At 51.2% G+C, this 15,205-nt stretch overlaps 1 protein-coding gene across 1 annotated transcript in view; it reads left to right on the forward strand.

The window, feature by feature from the left end:
- The window catches only part of PTK7 (protein tyrosine kinase 7 (inactive)), a 57,959-nt gene that overhangs the window by 14,964 nt on the left and 27,790 nt on the right, over positions 1-15,205 (forward strand). The window contains exons 4-10 of the mRNA XM_040351715.1: positions 1,215-1,405; positions 6,030-6,180; positions 9,600-9,730; positions 9,818-10,084; positions 11,419-11,552; positions 11,632-11,767; positions 15,055-15,171. Of these exons, the coding sequence (XP_040207649.1) occupies positions 1,215-1,405; positions 6,030-6,180; positions 9,600-9,730; positions 9,818-10,084; positions 11,419-11,552; positions 11,632-11,767; positions 15,055-15,171 (1,127 nt within the window). The remainder of the gene's footprint in view (positions 1-1,214; positions 1,406-6,029; positions 6,181-9,599; positions 9,731-9,817; positions 10,085-11,418; positions 11,553-11,631; positions 11,768-15,054; positions 15,172-15,205) is intronic.

The following is a 15,205-nucleotide window of genomic DNA, read 5'->3' on the forward strand; positions in this document are numbered from 1 at the left end:
TATGTGGCACTGTTTTTTGCTGGGTGGGGTTGACCCTCAATGGAGGGAATGGGTCTTGGCATAGGTAAAGTTGGTCCTCAAGGGAATGGCCCTGGGCATTGATTCCAGCTGGGGTCGTGGTTGGCCCTGAAGGAAGGGAATGGGTCTGGGCATTGGTTCTAGCTGGGAGAGGTTGGTCCTCAGTGGAGGGAATGGGTCTGGGCATTTGGTTCTAGCTGGGTGATGTTGGCCCTCAGTGGAGGAAATGGGTCTGGGCATTTGGTTCTAGCTGGGTGAGGGTGGCCTTTAGTGGAGGAAATTGATCTGGGCACTGGTTTTTGCTGGGTGGGGTTGACTCTCAATGGATGGAATGGATCTGGGCATTGATTCTAGCTGGGTGCAGTTGGTTCTGAGTGGAGGAAATGAATCGGGGCATTGGTTCCAGCTGAGTGAGATTGGTCCTTGGTGAAGGGACTGGATCTAGCCATTGGTTCTAGTTGGGTGAGGGTGGCCCTCAGTGGAGGGAATGGATCTGGGCATTTGTTCTAGCTGGGGGAGGGTGGCCCTCAGTGGAGGGAATGGATCTGGGCATTGGTTCTAGCTGGGGGAGGGTGGCCCTCAGTGGAGGGAATGGATCTGGGCATTGGTTCTAGCTGAGGGAGGGTGGCCCTCAGTGGAGGGAATGGGTCTGGGCATTGGTTCTAGCTGAGGGAGGGTGGCCCTCAGTGGAGGGAATGGATCTGGGCATTGGTTCTAGCTGAGGGAGGGTGGCCCTCAGTGGAGGGAATGGGTCTGGGCATTGGTTCTAGCTGAGGGAGGGTGGCCCTCAGTGGAGGGAATGGGTCTGGGCATTGGTTCTAGCTGAGGGAGGGTGGCCCTCAGTGGAGGGAATGGGTCTGGGCATTGGTTCTAGCTGAGGGAGGGTGGCCCTCAGTGGAGGGAATGGGTCTGGGCATTGTTTCTAGCTGGGTAAGGTTGGTCCTCAAGGGAATAGATCTGGGCATTGGTTCTAACTAGGCGCAGTTGGCCCTGAGTGGAGGTAATGAATTGGGACATTGGTTCTAGCTGGGTGAGGTTGGTCCTCAGTGGAGGGAATGAATTGGGGCATTGGTTCTAGCTGGTTAAGGGTGGCCCTCAGTGGATTGAATGGTCCCTTGCATTGATTGGCCCTTCGTAGAAGAAATTGGCACCAGCCTGGCTTTCTACTTTTGTCTGATAATGTGTTTTCTTTGCAGTCCGCTGTGTCAGTGGTACCGAGACGTGACGTCACTGACGGACAATGGGCAGTCCTATTCCATTAATAACAAAGAGCGCACTCTGACCATACACAGCGCGGGGCCCGATGACAGCGGAGAGTATTACTGCTGTGCGAACAATGCGGCCGGAGCCGTCTGCAGCAACCGTAACTTCACATTGAATATCATCGGTGAGACCTTGCCCTTTATGTGTTGTGTCCACCCAGGACTGTAATTGAACTTGGAGATGTTCTTGGAAAGCGGAAGTTTTTATTGTTTTGTTTTTATTACTATGTGTTCCCCTCCCAGAGGTAACACAGGAGTGTTATACTTCTTTGATGTGTATATAGTGTCTGTGTGCCCATAAAAAACAATTGGGTGTCAGTTTACAAGATGAGGCACAGCTGGTGGCACCACCAGGGTTAGAAAATATTCTAATCTAATTCTAAAATAAGCTATTTAGACTGACGGCTTCATTCCTCCAATCCCTCCCTTCTGCTGCATTCACACCTACCTAGACGTAGGCGATTTTCGGCGTTTTTCCCCGCGATTTGCCCCGACAAATTGCAGCATTTTCCCCGCGATTTGCTGTGACAAAACGCTGCGTTTTTTCCCCCGCGGTTTTGTACAGGTCATTGGCATCAATGTAAAACGCCCAAGCTGCCCGATTCGCGCGTCAAAAAAGGGTCCGGGACTTGTTTGAAATTCAAGCGTTCTTTCGGCGTTTTGCGTTGGAGGTGTGAACCATCTCCATAGAGAATAATGTTGTTTTTACCCTCTAGCGTCTTTGAGCTTCAGGTGACAAAACGCTCAGGTGTGAATGCAGCCTTCAGGTTCCCAAGTGATCGCTGACTTGAAAGAAGTCATCACTTCATCACTGGGTATAATATGTTACAAATGAACATTTCTGGGATCCGGGGGGGGGGTTTGGGTGATGGTTGGGTAGATACGGAAGGTACAGGATAAAGGGATCAGGCGGGGGGGGGGGTAATGGTGTGACAGTGGTAATGGGAAGGTATGTGGCGGTGGTGGGTCACCAGTCAGTAAGAATTGTTATGCTTTTGTGTACGCTCACCGGCCACTTTATTAGGTTCACCTTACTAGTACCGGTTTGGACCCCCTTTTGCCTTCATAACTGCATTAAAGTGGAGTTCCACCCAAAAATGGAACTTCAACTTTTGGGAAGCCTCCCCCCTCCGGTGTCACATTTGGCACCTTTTCGGGGGGGGGGGGGGGGGGTGGGCAGATACCTGTGTAATACAGGTATATGCTCCCACTTCCTGGCATAGATCACCACGGTGACCTACGACATGTCCGACGCCTACTCTGTCGTCGTCGTGTCCCCCCCCTCTTTCTTTGGGGGACACAGGTCCCAGAAGACAGCAGGGACCAGTGAGGACGCGCCGAAGATGGCAGGGGTAGCAACAGAGATCTTGCTCCATAGTGACATGATGGCATCACTCAGTTGCTGCAGATTTGATGGCTGCACATCCATGATGCCAATATCCCCGTTCCACCACATCCCAAAGGTGCTCTATTGCATGAAATGTGATGAGTGTGGAGGCCATTGGAGGACACTGACCTTATTGTCCAGTGGTGAGATGATTGGTGCTTTGTGACATGGTGACATTATCCTGCTGGGAGGAGACATCAGAAGATAGGGACACTGTAGTCATAAAGGGATGGACATGGTCAGCAACAATACTTAGGTAGGGCGTGGTGATTAAATGATGCTCAATTGGTACTAAGGGGCCCAAAGTGTGCCAAGAAAATATCCCCCACACGATTACACCCCCACCACCAGCCTGAACCGGTGATACAAAGCAGACTGGATCCATGCTTTCATGTTTACGCCAAATTCTGATCCTGAATGTCGCAGCTGAAATTGAGACTCATCAGACCAGGCAACGTTTTTCCAATCTTCTATTGTCCAATTTTGGTGATCCTGTGCAAATTGTAGCCTCAGTTTCCTGTTTTTAGCTGACAGGAGTGGCACCCGGGGTGGTCTTCTGCTGATGTAGCCCATCTGCTTCAAGGTTCGATGTGTTGTGCATTCAGAGATGGTATTCTGCATACCTTGGGTGTAACTAGGGGTTATTTGAGTTACTGTTCCCTTTCTATTATTTGGAACCAGTCTGCCCATTCTCCTCTTGACATCAACAAGGCATTTTCCTCCATACAGCTGCCGCTCACTGGATATTTTCTTTTTCGGATTATTCTCTGTAAACCCGAGAGATGGCTGTGTGTAAAAATCCCAATAGATCAGCAGTTTTTGAAATGCTCAGACACCAGCCCGTCTGACACCAACAACCATGCCACGTTCAAAGTCACTTAAATCCCCTTTCTTCCATTTTTCGGATGCTCTGTTTGAACTTCAGCAAGTCCTCTTCACCGAATCTAGATGCCTAAATGCTAAGATTACTTTCCCACTGAGGCAGTTTGCAGTCACAATAGTGCGTGCAAAGCGCCCTGAAAGAGCCTCTCTTTTCACTCCAGTGTGAAACCCCGAGGGCTTTCATACAGGAGCGGTGCGCTGGCAGGACGGTAAAAAAAAAGTCCTGCTAGCCTCATCTTTGAGGCACCATAGGAGCAGTTTATAAAGCGCTCCTGCCCATTGAAATCAATGGGCAGTGCCGGTGATCTGACAATATGGTTCCCCCCCCCTTGACTGCGCAGGCGCAATACGAGCCGACGGAAATCGCCGAACCTGATCAGCTGTAGCAACAGGTCCACGGCGACGTGGAATTCGCTGTAAGTGGCCAGTCGGCCTCGCTTCGCAAGGAACAACTCGCTGCGCTCGCTCGGCCTCCTGGCTCTTTTTTTTTTTTTTTAACATCCTCCAAGTCCACGGGGATGTTAAGGAATGAGCCTGGATGCCGCGCATGCGCCGTGTACAGCTGATCAGGTTTGGAGATTTTCGTGGGCTTAGTCTGTCAAGCAGGGAACCATATCGATATGGGAACTAGCTCGACAAGAAACCGGCAAAGATGAGCGTTTCCGCAGTTTTAACCCTCTTTCGGCCTCTAGTAGTTTAAATACTAGGGCTCGGATTCACGTAGATCGGCGCATGTTTGTGCCGGCGTAGCGCATCTCATATGCGCTACGCCGGCGTAACTCTGAGAGGCAAGAGCAGTATTCACAAAGCACTCGCTCCCTACGTTGCGCCAGCGTAACGTAAATTGGCCGGCGTAAGCCCGCCTAATTCAAAGTAGGAAGGTAGTGGGCAAGATGTATTAAAATGAAGCGTGACCCCATGTAAATGAAGGGTCAAACGAACGGCGCATGCGCGCCCGCATGCTCAGAATCACGTCGCATATACTCCCGAAGATACGACGGCTCAATGCCTAAGACGTGAACGTAACCTACGCCCAGCCCCATTCACGTACGACTTATGTAAACGACGTAAAATACGACGGCTGTTCCGACGTCCATACCTTTTGCGTAGGATGCACCTCCTATATGGTGGAATAACTTTACGACGGACGTACGCCTTACGTAAACGGCGTAGATTACTGCGACGGGCGTAAGTACGTTCGTGAATCGGCGTATCTTGCTCATTTACATATTCGACGCGTCAATCAATGGAAGCGCCCCTTGCGGCCAGCGTAAATATGCGCCCAGGATATGACGGCATAGGAGACTTACGTCGGTCGGATGTTGCCAAAATTCAGACGTATCTTTTATTAAGAATTGGGCGCAGAGATACGACGGCGCATCCGTGCACTTAGGCAGGGGGACCCGGAAGATACGTCGGCGTAAGTGTCTGTGAATCTGGGCCTCCTTACCTAAATGAGTTGCTGGCTGATTGGCTGATTAGCAGTTTGTGTTACCAAGCAAATGAACCTAATAATGTGGCCGGTGAGTGTATATGTGGGGGGTGGATATCCTCTCATTAGATGGCCGGTGAGTGTATATGTGGGGGGTGGATATCATCTAATTTTATTAGATGGCTGGTGGGCTTGGAGACTGTTGGAGACTATGATGGGCTAGATTCACAGAGAGAAACGCCGTCGTATCTCTGACTTAGGCTGGTCGTATCTATGCGCCTGATTCATAGAATCAGTTACGCATAGATATGCCTAAGATCCGACAGGTGTAACTGTGTTACACCGTCGGATCTTAACTACAATTTAAAAATGGCCGCGGGGGGCGTTCTCGCTGATTTACACTGAGAAATATGTAAATCAGCGAGATACGGCAATTCACGAACGTACGCGGACCCGACGCAGTGTTGCGACGTTTCCGTAGCGGGTTTCCCGGCGTATACTTACCCCTGCTTCTATGAGGCGCAGCCAATGTTAAGTATAGCCGTCGTTCCCGCGTCGATTTTTGTTTTTTTTTACGTCGTTTTCGTAAGTTCTCGAATACGGATGGACGTCATTTACGTAAGCGTCGAAACCACTGACGTCCTAGCGACGTCATTGGGAGCAATGCACGCCGGGAAAATTTGCGGACGGCGTTTGCGCATTTAAATCGGCACGGGAACGCGCCTGATTTAAATAGTACACTCCCCCTAGCCGCGGAATTTGAATTCCGCCGGGGGATTTACGATCCGCCGCCGCAAGTTTGGAGGTAAGTGTTTAGTGAATTAGCCACTTGCCTCTCAAACTTGCGCCAGCGGATCTTAAATCACATAGATCACGCGGATCTAAAGATCCGCTGATCTATGTGAATCTGGCCCGATGAGTGTAGATCTCAATCAGTCGGATAAATCTTTTGTTTTATTGCAGTGCTTGATCTTCTATAGAGGCCGTGTCGGTGTTTCATACTCCTCCTGTATACTGATCCTCCTGCTTTTTTTTTCTTTCTTTTCAGATGAAAGTTCTCCTCAGGCTGAGATCACCCCCGAGGATCAGATAGTCAATAAGAATGAAGATGCCATTTTCCACTGTAAATTCACCGCAGTGCCTCCTCCTGTACTGGAGTGGTTCTTCAAAGACAACAGCAGTCTGGTGAACAAGACCCGGTGAGGGGATGGGCTGCTTGCATTGGGGTGGGGGGGTTGGGACAATGGTAGAGGAAGATCAAAGGGAGATGGAAAGATCTCACCAGCTGTATGGCTGTGTCCCAATATACAATGCTAATCATGGTCGTCCTCCTCAGTGGAGAATTGTACACAGCCTGGGGGGCTTATCAGTGGAGAATTGCTTGTGGGGCTCATTATTAGTTTCTTCTCTCCTCATTCTCCTTTTATAATCGCCCTCTAGGCGGCAACCCCCCTTGCAGCCAATGGCTGAATGAAGTCCAGAGAAGGAGCTCAATTAGACAGAGCATTGAGGTCTGCTTGTAAATTGGAGACATCCTGTAAGGACATAGTCAGGTTGAAAAAAGACACAAGTCCATCCAGTTCAACCACAAAAAAATAATATAAACAAACAAAATAAAAAACATACAATCCCATACACCCAACTCCATACCCATAGTTGATCCAGAGGAAGGCAAAAAACCCCAGCAGAGCATGAGATCCAATTTGCTACAGCAGGGAAAAAAATTCCTTCCTGATCCCCCGAGAGGCAATCGGATTTACCCTGGATCAACTTTACCTATAAATGTCAGTACTCAGTTATATTATGTACATTTAGGAAAGTATCCAGGCCTTTCTTAACCACTTCAGGACCGGACCAATATGCTGCTACATATGACCCAAGGGGTTTTTACAATTTGGCACTGCGTCGCTTTAACAGACAATTGCGCGGTCGTGCGACGTGGCACCCAAACAAAATTGGCGTCCTTTTTTCCCCACAAATAGAGCTTTCTTTTGGTGGTATTTGATCACCTCTGCGGTTTTTATTTTTTGCGCTATAAACAAAAATAGAGCGACGATTTTGAAAAAAATGCAATATTTTTTACTTTTTGCTATAATAAATATCCCCCAAAAACATATATACATTTTTTTTTTCCCCTCAGTTTAGGCCGATTCGTATTCTTCTACCTATTTTTGGTAAAAAAAATCGCAATAAGCGTTTATCGATTGGTTTGTGCAAAATTTATAGCGTTTACAAAATAGGGGATAGTTTTATTGCATTTTTATTAATTGTTTTTTTTTTTTACTACTAATGGCGGCGAGCAGCGATTTTTTTTTTTTTTTTTTTTTTTTTTTTTTTTTTTTTTTTTTCGTGACTGCGACATTATGGCGGACAGTTCGGACAATTTTGACACATTTTTGGGACCACTGTCATTTTCACAGCAAAAAATGCATTTCACAGTTGCAGTTTGGGAGTTAACCACAGGGGGGCGCTGAACGTGCTAGGCTTCACCTAGTGTGTGTTTACAACTGTAGGGGGTGTGGCTGTAGGACTGACGTCATCGATCGAGTCTCCCTATAAAAGGGATCACACGATCGATGCGCCGCCACAGTGAAGCACAGGGAAGCCGTGTTTTACATACGGCTCTCCCCGTTCTTCAGCTCCGGGGAGCGATCGCGACGGAGCGGCTAGAAACGAATAGCTGCTGCGTCGTCCCGGATCGCTCCCCGAGGGGATCCGACTGCCGCATGTAGCTGAGCTGGTCAGAACCACGTCTGGAGGGCTCTCTCTTAGCCAGGGCTTATTCCCAATGAGTCCAGCTTTGTCCTCCAGTGGACAATGGGGAAACAATATTCCTTTTCCGTCAACAGTCAGAACCCCATTAGTTCACATAAGAACTCTCTTCTTACCTCTCCTACAGGTGAGTGACAGGCCGGGCATTCTTCGCTAGTAATCATAATTTGCTGTCTAGGAAGCCTCCGCGTGTTACCCTCCTAAAACGGCATTTAGACCTTTTAAGAAAATTTCAAAAAAAAAATCTCAGGAGTGGAAAGATAATGAAGGGCAAAGTCTCTGGCGGATGAAATCTGGAAACCCTCCATGATGTAATCCAGCTTTGCTTCTCCTCTTCTGACCTGAAATGTTTTTCACTGGTTGCAGAACCAGCACCTGGGAGAAGCCTCCTAAACTGGTGGGGCTAAATGGCATCTGGAGCTTCTTAAATGGGAGGGTCCAAATAAGATCGGGGAGCCTCCGAACTGGGAGGTGCTAAATAGTATCTGGAGCTCGCAAACTAGGAGGGTCCAAACAGATTTGAGAACTCGCAAACTGGGAGAGGCCAACCGGGGAGCTGGGAGGGTCCAAATGGGGTGCTGGAGCTCACAGGCTGGGAGGGTCCAAGCGGGGAGCTCACGGGCTGGGAGGGTCCAAGCGGGGAGCTCACGGGCTGGGAGGGTCCAAGCGGGGAGCTCACAGGGCTGGAAGGGGTCCAAGCGGGGAGCTCACAGGGCTGGGAGGGTCCAAGCGGGGAGCTCACAGGGCTGGGAGGGTCCAAGCGGGGAGCTCACAGGGCTGGGAGGGTCCAAGCGGGGAGCTCACGGGCTGGGAGGGTCCAAGCGGGGAGCTCACGGGCTGGGAGGGTCCAAGCGGGGAGCTCACGGGCTGGGAGGGTCCAAGCGGGGAGCTCACAGGGCTGGAAGGGGTCCAAGCTGGGAGCTCACAGGGCTGGAAGGGGTCCAAGCTGGGAGCTCACAGGGCTGGAAGGGGTCCAAGCGGGGAGCTCACAGGGCTGGAAGGGGTCCAAGCGGGGAGCTCACGGGCTGGGAGGGTCCAAGCGGGGAGCTCACAGGGCTGGAAGAGGTCCAAGCTGGGAGCTCACAGGGCTGGAAGGGGTCCAAGCGGGGAGCTCACAGGGCTGGAAGGGGTCCAAGCGGGGAGCTCACAGGGCTGGAAGGGGTCCAAGCGGGGAGCTCACAGGGCTGGAAGGGGTCCAAGCGGGGAGCTCACAGGGCTGGAAGGGGTCCAAGCGGGGAGCTCACAGGGCTGGAAGGGGTCCAAGCGGGGAGCTCACAGGGCTGGAAGGGGTCCAAGCGGGGAGCTCACAGGGCTGGAAGGGGTCCAAGCGAGGAGCTCACAGGGCTGGAAGGGGTCCAAGCGGGGAGCTCACAGGGCTGGAAGGGGTCCAAGCGGGGAGCTCACAGGGCTGGAAGGGGTGCAAGCGGGGAGCTCACAGGGCTGGGAGGGTCCAAGCAGAAAGCTGGAGCTCACGGGCAGGGAGGGGCCCCGTAAAATCCCATCCTGATAATGCCTAAACCACAGGCCTCTTCATTTACCATGTTGTCCATTCTCCTGGGACAGTGACAGTAAGAAAAATTTGTCAACCTTTATAATTTTTAGCCTTTCCTGGGGCTGATGTAAAGGAGTCCCTGTCTTTTCATGTCACAGTATAAGCTGGGGATAGTTCTTTTGAAGCAGCGAGTGTTTTGGGATTCAGGGAAGGTAGCTTTTACTTACAGAACCTGTCCCTTCACAAAGGCAGTTCTCTAGAACAAGCTTTTTAGAATTGAGTGGTGCTGCCCCCCTTCTCTTCCTCCATTATGTGTGTAACCGGAAATTCCTTATGTCCCTCTTCATTCCGTAGGATCACCGTCTTCCAGAATGGCTCCCTTCTGATCAGTTCTATTGGTGTGCGAAATACCGGCACCTATCGCTGTGTGGGGACAGGACAACGGGGCAAGCAGCTCACTCTGCCAGCAAAGCTTGGCCTGGCCAGTAAGTTGAATTCCAAAGATGAGACGCTGTAATCTTCTTCTCTCCAGTCACTAAACAAAGTGTAATGACACTGCTTTCTTCCTGCAGAAATCGAGGATATGCGCCCCTTGTCTCCCCGTATTCTCACTGCAGGCACAATGCATCACGTTATCTGCAGGCAGCCAGACGGACTGCCGACGCCTACTATGTGGTGGACGAGGAGTGGGCAACGTATTCCACAAGAGGGGAGGGTGTACCAGATTAGGCAGGAATTGGTTTTCAGCCCCATAATGGAGGAGGATACTGGTGTGTACACGTGCCATGCTGCAAACAAGGCAGGCGAGAAACAACAGGATCTGGAAATCACTGTGGCGAGTAAGTAGAATCTGGACATCTGGTAGTTACAGTTGAATGAATGAATGAATGACTTGTATAGCGCAACGCATGCGAACTGAATCGCCTCTGGGCGCTTTTTCCAGCCAGTATCTGCTTGGCTGGTGCGGTCATTTTTACCCCGTAGGATCATGACACGCTTGGGACACACAGTCATACACACATATATACATATATACTGGGCCAATTTGGACGAGATCCAATTTACCTACCAGCATGTCTTTGGAGTGTGGGAGGAAACCGGAGTACCCGGAGGAAACCCACACAGGCACAGGGAGAACATGCAAACTCCAGGCAGATGGTGTCGTGGTTGGGATTCGAACCAGCGAACCTTTTGCTGCTAGGCGAAAGTGCTACTCACTGCACCACTGTGCTGCCAGTTGAACCATTTCTAGGCAACACCAACATTGTTTTGCACCAGTCTCCTAGCGGCACAAACACAGCCCTGGCAGGATCAACACAGTTCCTCACCTTGCCCCCGGCAGCTCCAACACAGTCCATTGCCCTGCACCTGCCTCCTGGGAGAGCGCCCACACGGTCCCTTGCCCTGCCTCCTTGGGAGAGCGCCCACGCGGTCCCTTGCCCTGCCTCCTTGGGAGAGCGCCCACGCGGTCCCTTGCCCTGCCTCCTTGGGAGAGCGGTCCCTTGCCCTGCCTCCTTGGGAGAGCGGTCCCTTGCCCTGCCTCCTTGGGAGAGCGCCCACGCGGTCCCTTGCCCTGCCTCCTTGGGAGAGCGCCCACGCGGTCCCTTGCCCTGCCTCCTTGGGAGAGCGCCCACGCGGCCCCTTGCCCTGCCTCCTGGGAGAGCGCCCACGCGGCCCCTTGCCCTGCCTCCTGGGAGAGCGCCCACGCGGCCCCTTGCCCTGCCTCCTTGGGAGAGCGCCCACGCGGTCCCTTGCCCTGCCTCCTTGGGAGAGCGCCCACGCGGTCCCTTGCCCTGCCTCCTTGGGAGAGCGCCCACGCGGTCCCTTGCCCTGCCTCCTTGGGAAGAGCGCCCACGCGGTCCCTTGCCCTGCCTCCTTGGGAGAGCGCCCACGCGGTCCCTTGCCCTGCCTCCTTGGGAGAGCGCCCACGCGGTCCCTTGCCCTGCCTCCTTGGGAGAGCGCCCACGCGGTCCCTTGCCCTGCCTCCTTGGGAGAGCGCCCACGCGGTCCCTTGCCCTGCACCTGCCTGCCAATATTTTACCCTAGAGCCATTTATCTGCCTAAATGCTCATTATTTAAACTGAGCATTTGTTCCTTTATTTCCAACCATCCAGCACAGAACGTTCTACTCCTATTGTGAACTGGACTTAATGGTTTTCTGATGTCTTTGCAGCATTTCCTGTGTGGGTTGAGAGGCCACAGGACACGGGGATGGATGAAGGGAAACCTGGATTCCTACACTGCCTCAGTAGAGCGTCTCTGGAGCCGAGCGTCACCTGGTATCGCAATTTAATTCCCCTTTCCTCGGTCAGTGAGTGTTTGATCTGGGATTGGGCATCAGTCTGATTCTGTCTGCCCTGTACTTACCTCCCCTACTCTTTCACAGGAATCCCGATTCCATATCTTTGAGAATGGAACGCTAAAAATCCTGAATGTGGAAGTGTATGATGGAACCGTGTACAAGTGTGTGAGCAGCACGCCAGCTGGCAGCATCGAAGCCTCTGCGCGAGTCACTGTACAAGGTAAGTGTGCCAGCAGTCTTGGGTATGTTATAGAAAGAAAGGGAGCTCTGGATCCAGTGTTGGCATCAAAGAGTGGAGCTCATGTTCTGGAGCCCAAACCATCCTGGTTAGGCAGCTCCTCAACATAAAGTGCCTCAAGAAAGATCCAGGAGTTATAGGAAAAAAGAGCTTCACCCCAGTGGTTTTTGGAGTCCAGAAATGCCCATTTTCCCAATCGTACATTAGAGCACACAAGGGATCACACATTCATGACTACTTGGATTGCGCTGACACCCCAGTTGAGGGAAAGAAAAGCTTCAACCGGATTGGTTGCCTACAACCAGAAGCCCAAAAAGGACTTCACTTGAATCCATCATGTAAGAGCGGGGATGGCCTGCGCAGAGCAGCAATCTCCAGTGTACACTGTATCCAGTGACCTCATCGGCAGGGTTCTTTACAGATCCAGGGCAGAGAACCCCTTGGAGAAGTGTTGAGTTCCTGAAGGCCATGAGGTGTACAAAAATTGGGTCTTCTGGCCCCTGCCTGCAGCATGAAGTGGCAAGTGCCTCTATGGTGGAGCAAAGTGGCTGTTTTTTTCTAAGAGTGTTCCCTGTGTATTGGGGCAGCACTGGCTTATTTCAGCATGTGGAGCATGTCTATTAGCTACAGGGTATTTACAGGATAAAACGGCTTACTCGTTTTGGCCATGTTGCCTTGGTCAAACGCGCAAGCTGTTCTACCCTGTATTTGGATGTTTCGGGTCACCGGTTGCATATCACCATCATTCTCATGTGAGTGAATGAGAGACTGGGAGCCTGAGCACCGAATCCTCAATTATCAGGAATCCGGACTGAACCTTGCTTCCCTTTGTTGTATACTTAGCCCAGTGAACCTGGTTTCAGTGAACTACAGTTCTCTGTCAATCTAGTTTTACTTTTGTTTCCTTAAAGGAGAAGTATAGTAAAAGCTTGTTTGATCACAGAAGCGCAGATCGTTCTGCAACTCCCGTGACCTGCGTGATGTCACAGAGATGGTCCAGGCTGGGGCAAGATCACGACAATACGGTTGGGATCCTCTCACAACCCTGGACCAGTACCTGGCTCAGCCTCTAATGCCTCGTTGCCACTGAACGGAACGGTTCGGGTCAGTAAATTTGGAGCGGTTAGAATGGGACCGGTCTATTCTCGTGAGCGTTTCCACTGCAAATGGGACCGTCGGGGACCATTCGGGGTTTAGAAAAAATGCCTAGCGCGTCCACTAATCAGTGGAATGTATTGTATCTCCGCCCTAATGGAACCGTTACATTTTCTATGGCCCCACATCTGAAGCAGGACCCAGAATGGTCCGGCTCGGTTTAATGGCACACTTTTTAATAATGGAAACACCCAAAATGGCATACCGAACCAAACTGTACCGAACCGATCCGCTCAGTGGAAACGAGGCCTAAGTGAGCCGCTGAGAGCCTGAGCCAGCCGCTTTCACCCACAGCCCAGCGTTCCAGTGAGTGTGGGGGAGTGCGGGCAAAGCAGAGAGCTGCTGACTGACAATTGCCAGCTCTCTGCTCACGGAGAACCGAGCGTTCAGTGGTCTTTGATTGCTTGTTTCTCAGTTTTAGAGCCGGCGAGACACTGTTGCTGCATCCACCTAACATGAGTATGATTCTTAAAGAAAAAAAAAAATTCCTGAACTTTTTAACCATGCCTTCTCTGTCCTGGTCTGCAAAACCAGGCTGGTTCTCTGGGCCTCCCTTTGGTTGTGGCAGCTCCCCAGTGTCTTGCATCTCTCTGGTATTGGTGTTTAGCTCTTTGGGCTGTCTCTAAAGACCCCTTTCACACTGAGGCGCTTTTCAGGTGTTTTAGCGCAAAAAATGACTCAAAAGCACCACTCGTGCCTCCCCAGTGTGGAATCCTGAGTTCTTTCATACTGGGGCGGTGCGCTTGCAGGATGAGAGTCTTGCAAGCAGCATCTTTTGGGCGGTGGAGGAGCGGTGTATACACTGCTCCCAAAATGCCCTGCCCATTGAAAGGAATGGGCAGCGCTGCCGAAGCACCTGCAAAGCGCTTCGGCATCACGGGCGCTTTTAACCCTTTCTTCGGCCGCTAGCGGGGGTTAAAAGCTTCCAGCTACCGGCCGAAAAGCACTGCTAAAATTACAGTAAAGCGCCGCTAAAGCCAACGCACCCCCTCCTCAGTGTGAAAGTAGCCTTAACATGGACAGTTCCCAGTATTCTTCTTTTGGCTCATTAGTGGCTGTTGCCCACCCTTCAGTTCGACTGCATTTGGCCCGACTCTTTCTGAATTCCCATGTTTCTCAATGGAATATAGGAGAAAATAATATAATTTTACCTACTGTAAAATCTGTCCATTGAAGGGCACAGGTCCCGCCCCTGTGTTTGTTTTTTTTATATTTGTATTAGTCCTATGGACTGCTTGCTCATGAAATGGGTAAGCTGGTTAGGAAAGAGTTTTTACAGGGGTTGACGTATGACCTTTCTGTCTGCCAGTGTTCCAACCTTCTGCAGACCGCAGTATAACCCGGCTGTTTCTGAATTCCTGTGTCCCAAATACTGCAGCTGCTGACTTTTAAAATAAGGAAACTTACCTGTCCTGGGCGCCCGCGATGTCGGCACCCGAAGCCGATCTATCCCTCGGCTTTCAGGTGGAGGTACCTCCATCTTTGGTAAGGGAATCGGGAAGTGAAGTCTTGTGGCTTCACTTCCTGGTTCCCTACTGCGCATGTGCGACTCGCGCTGCACGTTCCCACTGGTCCCTGCTGTCTTCTAGGACCTGTGTGTCTCCCAGAAGACGGGGGGGGGGTGGCGTACATACCCGCGGGTGGCTCAAGTAATCCTATGCCTGGAAGTGTAAAATACCTGTATTAGACAGGTATCTGCCCCCCCCCCCCCCCTGAAAGGTGTGAAATGTGACACCGGGGGGGCGGGGGGTTTTCCGAAACGCGGAAGTTCCATTGTTGGGTGGGACTCCGTTTTTTTATTTTTATTGAAATCCAGCGGTTGTAATGTCTGTCGTCGGGGTTTAAACTGCAGATTGGGATGTAAATGGTGGATTAAGTTCAAGTGTAAATTTGCTCTTCTGCAGCAAAATTCAGCATATTGTTACTGGTAAAAAAAAAACCTTCCTACCATTTTCATCTCCGCCTTCACTTTAATCCCTGATGAAGGGGGTTCTTTCCAACCTCCGGAATGTGGAGGCCGGTTTACACTGGTCTGTCCCTCTGTTTATATTATAGAGCAGGGCTGGATTGTCAGAAGTCTATGGACCTGATTTGGATTTGTTGCTTTATTGCAGAGAACCTGAAGTTCACCCCTCCCCCTCATTCTCAGTGCTTGGAGCTGGAGAAAGAGGGAACCGTCCAATGTTCTGCAACGGGGCGCGAGAAACCCACCATCCACTGGATGAAAGCAGGTGAGTGCAGCGCCACGTCGGTCTCAACTTTGCT

The sequence above is a fragment of the Rana temporaria genome, chromosome 4 (assembly GCF_905171775.1).
Source record: "Rana temporaria chromosome 4, aRanTem1.1, whole genome shotgun sequence".
In the NCBI taxonomy this organism is placed as follows: Eukaryota; Metazoa; Chordata; class Amphibia; order Anura; family Ranidae; genus Rana; species Rana temporaria.